Source organism: Ostrinia nubilalis, chromosome 10 (assembly GCF_963855985.1).
Source record: "Ostrinia nubilalis chromosome 10, ilOstNubi1.1, whole genome shotgun sequence".
NCBI lineage: Eukaryota > Metazoa > Arthropoda > Insecta > Lepidoptera > Crambidae > Ostrinia > Ostrinia nubilalis.
Genome location: NC_087097.1, coordinates 11,663,994 through 11,669,993, shown reverse-complemented (window position 1 = coordinate 11,669,993; position 6,000 = coordinate 11,663,994). Strand labels below are relative to the sequence as shown.

Sequence of the window (6,000 nt, the reverse complement as noted above, 5' to 3'; positions counted from 1 at the left end):
TTAGAGATGGTCGTACTCCTGAGTGGAGACTAAGAATCTTATAATAATTTCTAAACAAAAACCATAATATTCTGTGAAATTAATTCACCATACAAACTTATTACAAAACACAACAAGGAAACAAAAAGTTTCTTTTGCATTTACAATTTAGTAATACTTAATGTGTTAGTAATGAGTAGGTTAGTTATGCTTCTTAGGAATCAATAATGGATTTGTCCCTGCAACAAGTAATCTTTTCAATTTCATAGTACAACTAGTGACTAATGAGGAAACTAAGATGAAGATTGTGTAAGGTATTGAAGATAACGAGATAGTGTGATACATGCATGTTAATTTAAATTAAGTACTTATTAGCATTAGAAATATTTGTTTAGTTACATTTTAATCCTTTGAAGCGATACGACATAATTTTACGCTCCATATTTGGATAAGTACTCCTTATCTGCAGAAAAATGAGATTAAAATTTTCATTTTTCCTTGTTTACTAATATGAGGTTATTTTATGTGCCTTGTTTGGAATTGTTTTAATGCAACAAAGTTTGAAGTGACTAGGACTTTGGGCCCAAGTTAAAGACATCACTCGAGTATTTTTTCATTTTCATTAAATATTCAGTTAATTCTAATAATATTGGCACTGATCAAATCCGATTTCCGTGCTCGCAAGTGTACGTCCAAAATTACTATTAAACTTCAAATGGCTTCGAATTAGTGTTTATTAGAACATGAAGTTTAATCTAACAGAGTTGAGTTGATGAACCATCAAAATAGATTAATCAGAAGTTGGGCTCGTTTGGAACCAGTTGCTATCCCGTTACTCCTGCTGATCCCTAAAAGGATGTAGTAAAAAAGTTTGCCAACTAACTTGGTAGTCGTAACTCGTGCGTCGTTCCGACTCATCGCATCTCGCGGCGCGCGCGCCGGCCGCTTGATCATTGCAATTTTAATCTTTAATCAATCAAAAATCACAAATCTACTCTCAAATTAACCAATAAGGCATTCTTTTAGAACATCCGCGTGCATTTTCATAGCTTTTTCTTAAGAAACAGTGCTAAAATCAGTGTTGTATGTCAAGGTTACTCTCAGTGAAAGTTGCATGTCGTAAATAAATTGCAGTGTTTTCTGATAAGCAGCCGTGTGTGATCGAAGTTGTGAGTATAATCGATTGCATTCACTTGAAAAATCTAAATGATGCAATATGTTTAAGAGATGCATAGGTATAGAGGATATTTTCGTTTGCTATATTAGTAGTGTATGTAATTGCATAAGTAAACTTTAATCTTGAGATTTCTCAGTGAGTCATCAAGGAAAATCAAATAGTAATGTTCTGAAGTAGGAATTTACCAGTGACTATAGGTTTCATGGATCCTAGCTAAATAAACAAACCATACTTACAATTTAGGTGGTAAAAGGCAAATGTATGGAGAAAAACTAGGCTTCTCGAATGTGCAATGACAATCCGAAAATTCGTGAAATGCATTTTAGTATGTTGTTGCAAACAATAATAAAATTGTGTGACGTGAACTAATTGCCACACGGCGATGTTAATGCCGGTGTTTGAACGAATCGTCAAGACTTTTTCTCCATAATAACCACCCAAGAAAAACACTATGATTTAGTAATAATTGAGCGAGGAAAAGCAACATTTTTGTATACATTTATTTATTTAAGCAATAACCGCGTCTCATAGGTAGGTATGCTATGCATATCCAAATTGGTGTGTGGATGAATATTATTTAAATAGTTGGGATATTTTTCCACATCAGTAGCATCGTAATGTCATATGAATGACATCTTTTGATCAGTAGAAAGATAATCTTGATCTTATTTAATGAATTCGCGGTATACTTATTTTTATCAAGAAAATAAAGAAAAGTTAACTTAGAAGAAAACCCCTACTTAACTAAATAAAAAAACAATAGGTATTTTTTCAAAATATGAATGATTAAGTATACGAAGCGACACTTGTAATCTTACCTAATTTAATAAATTAGGTAAGATTACAAGTGTCGCTTCTTGAATTTTATCTGATCCCCTGGTATATGGGTCACGATAAATATTCAATAGCTTCTACAATGTTAACGTCGTGAATACGTTTACTATGTTAACTCGGAAAATCCAAACGTTTAGTTTTTAATCTGTGGTTCCTGGCCAAAGAGCTTCGCTTCATGGCTGTCATATTCTATACGAAATGTCAAAAATGGCGCGCACGCCGTTTTGTGCCAAAATAATTGTTTTAGTGATATTTATTTTAAACCAGAATTGTATGTACTCGTATTAAAGGGGATAAAACCTTTGTGGCAATGTCCAGCTTCCATACAAAAATTTTTGAACCCATGGTGAAGTGATAGGGTAGGTATTGCAGTTAAGTCTGTACTTCTTTTCTTTTTATTCAGAGGGCCTAATGCGAGTTTACATGATTTAATGAAAATGACATTAAAATGACGGATTTTACAGCGCCCCTAGCGGGAAACGTAATTTTTCATACATTTTTTAAACGGCCCACAGTTGTTGATCATTGAAGTAAATTCCAGCAGTTCGATTTTTTCAAGTTACCTATTTATAATTTTCAAATTGGTTTGAGATGCAACTCTTAACTCTAAAAATTAAATAACATTGATGTAACTTTATAATAAATCAATTTCCCTGTTTCTATAACATTATTCTAGTTAACTAGGTATAATGATGCCGGGAATCTTGATATTTCAAATATGTCGCACTGATTGCCGGTATTAATACTTCCTTCAAGAAAAACGTCTAAGGAAATACCGATAAATGTGATATCATGTGTATTTCCTTTTTGTAAGTAAACACATACTATAGTACATACAACCGAAACAACATTACGATAAAAATATTTGCCTTTAGAACATAATATTATCATTATGTCAATTTTTCTACTATTACGAGGTTTTAAATTTTTTTATGATTGACACTACATTAATATCAGGTTCTCTTCTCGTAATCCTCTTAGGTTAGTTAGGACCTTTCTACTTACCAATTTAACTAATTTCCACATTTAATTTCAAGCATCTTGTTACTAAAGTACCTACTAAAGTGATTAGTCTCATTATAAGTAAATAGAGATACCTACAAAGCAAAGATTTTAACTTTAACGAATGTGGAAAAACTTGACCTTTCATGCATACTAAAAGGTTATGTGGTACTTATATTAGTTAAAATTATGACGCATTTGTTGAAAAACCAGTTATTTAAAAGCCTCTCAAAATAATCCTCTATCATGCTAGGTACTCGTACCTACAAATATATTTTATCACATAAAAATTATTTACTTATAACACATTCATGTTAAAACAGCTAATATTGATACAGAAATCTATGTTTTCCTTGTTAGCACATGGGGCCAGTATAGGGTTTCCCTGGTCAAGAAGAGGCCCTAAAATGTACCTAACGCCGTTTTTCAGTCTTATACAAGGCTTTAAGATAATATGCCAGTGGAATATGCCAATGTAACCCTCCAAAATACGTATTTTATTTAGAATCTATTAGTTCTATAGATTATTTTGTTTACTAACATGATCCAAAACTTTTTGTGCTCAAGCGATACAATGTGTGTGTTTTTCTTTAAAATTATAGCGTAAAAATTGTTAATGTGCAGTTAACTCTATAATACCTACTTATCTACATTTCATTGTTTGTGGTAGCAAAAATTTTCAATTTAATAAAATGATAGATTTGCCTAGATGACACAATAATAACGCCGTAGCGTCAACAATGGAGGAATACCAAAGTACCAAGAACAACAAAGTTAAAGTTACTTTGAAAGTTGAGAAGTTACATTGACACAAACATTCCTTTATTGCCGAAGTGTGGTGTAGATAGATACCCTCAGATACCTAAGCCATAAACCAATTTGAAGTCATGGAAAAGTTTTATAAAGTTAGCCAACTTAAATATAGCTGTAATGTTAGTAATTTTAGTAAACTACCAACATTATTCTACTAATATTATAAATGCGAAAGTTTAGATGTCTGGATGGATATTTGTTACTCTTTCACGCAAAAACTACTGAACGGATTTTGATGAAACTTTACAGTATTATTTTTTATAACCCAGAATAACATATAGGCTATAATTTATGACGATCTGTGACAAAATAAATTTTACGCGGGTGAAGCCGCAGGAAAAGTACACACTATTTAACCAGTAGATCAGCATTAAAATACCCATGAGCATTATTATTAAGATCAGTCAGGCCCCGTAAAAGTTTTTTTATTTTTTTATAGCCTGGATCAAGATGAAAGTAGGTACCTAATGTTAACTCTCAAAGAAAAATAATAAAAGTTTTTTCTTCATAGATTAGTTAGAAATGTGAGTACGTAATGGTCAGAATTGACCATTTCCTTTGACGACGACTCAGTCTCAATTTGCGTCTTGAGGTGCCACGAACGTTTAAACGCATTAGTATTGACCCACATGACTAAACTGTTTTTAAGTTAACCTTCATGTCATCCAAATGTCCTTTAGGTTGTCTGGAAGAGGTCGCTTCACAACGATAAGGCGGCCTTAATTGTGCCGTCTCTATTGTGTATTTTCTTCTTTTCTATTTTTCAATAAATTGTTGTTAATCTGTAACTATAGTTTTCTGCACGATTTTCACTAAATACTTATCGCGTCACACATAGTACCATTTTTTAAAAGCGTAAACAATTTTTCACATTCCTTGCATAGGAAAAATGCAATAATGATGTGCCTTTTCAATTTTCACAGGCCATATGAAAATTCATCATACTGGTTTCAGTGCGAAAACGTAATTAGCGGCTACAGTTAGTTAGTTACAGTATTGTTAGTTAAAAAGTAATTTGATAATAGTGATGTGTTTATTTATTTAGCTTTATTACCCGACTGCGCCAGGAGGAGGGTTATTAAAGAAACATACACCCTTAAAATTAAATGTAACTCAAAATGTGTCCTTTTCCGAATTGATGATTTTATTATTCAAATAAGATTTAATCTGATGCACGATTTGAATTAGTTTCGCGTATCATGTCTAATTTTATTCATCTTAAATAGGTACCTGTACAAATAACATTTAATTTGGATTAGACCATCAACTAACTTTTTATTTAACCGTAATGTAGAACAAGGTGAGGAGCGGCGTAGCACGTAGCAACTGATGCTGATTGCACGCGGTCCCCACTATCCAACGGAATTAAACAGATTTGCATACTGGTTTCATATTATTAACAGTAACTGACAACTCGAAATACCTAATATTAGTATGATGTAATAAAAATATACGAAACTCCCTGCCCGAAAATTAAGAACAGTGAAGAACAGACTTGGCCAGTTTTCATTTAAAACCCTCTTTCAGCATTCTTTGAAAAAAATAAGCATTTCAGGATTTACACACAAAGCACACTCACAAAACATCATTCCATTTTTCGTATTTTGGTCATAAGTGTAGCTGGCTGGTTTTAAAACCACAAGTGACAGTAAAAAAACCTATTAAAATAATTTCCAGATAATTTTCTTTTGTTTTTCAATTCACCAAAGATTTTCTAGTCCGGCTCTATCAGCTATCAGAGTGGAAGATTTTTAAAGTATAGGTAGGCACTTAGTTTTTACTTTCTTGAATATATAAGATTATAATATTTTATTATTTTCAGACAAAAGATGACCATCCAAAGCATGACTGTCACCGACGCAAGGGATGCTACAGCGAGAAAATGTTGCAAAAAGTAAGTAAAGGCTACGGCATATGAAACTAAATTACTTTACTGTTATTGTAATAGATGCGATTTTGTAACAAAATTGTGTAGATTAGTGATAAGTCAATTACTAAATTATTTCCTAGTGTCTTTACTATCCTGAAAATCTAAAAACACGGTCGCACAATGACAATTCATTCACTGAATAGGTGAAATCAAATAGACATTGTCTTGAAGTAAAACATTTTGTCATTTGCTACCAGTAGCAATGTATGTAATGAAACTGGTTTCATTACATACTACGTGACTTTCTACGAATGTTTTGATCTAA

At 32.2% G+C, this 6,000-nt stretch overlaps 1 protein-coding gene across 1 annotated transcript in view; it reads left to right on the top strand.

Annotated features, from left to right (window-relative positions):
* Positions 1 to 807: 807 nt before the first annotated feature.
* Positions 808 to 6,000, top strand: part of LOC135075235 (glutathione hydrolase 1 proenzyme-like) — a 60,458-nt gene continuing 55,265 nt past the window's right edge. The window contains exons 1-2 of the mRNA XM_063969608.1: positions 808 to 1,148; positions 5,628 to 5,699. Of these exons, the coding sequence (XP_063825678.1) occupies positions 5,635 to 5,699 (65 nt within the window). The 5' untranslated portion in view covers positions 808 to 1,148; positions 5,628 to 5,634. The remainder of the gene's footprint in view (positions 1,149 to 5,627; positions 5,700 to 6,000) is intronic.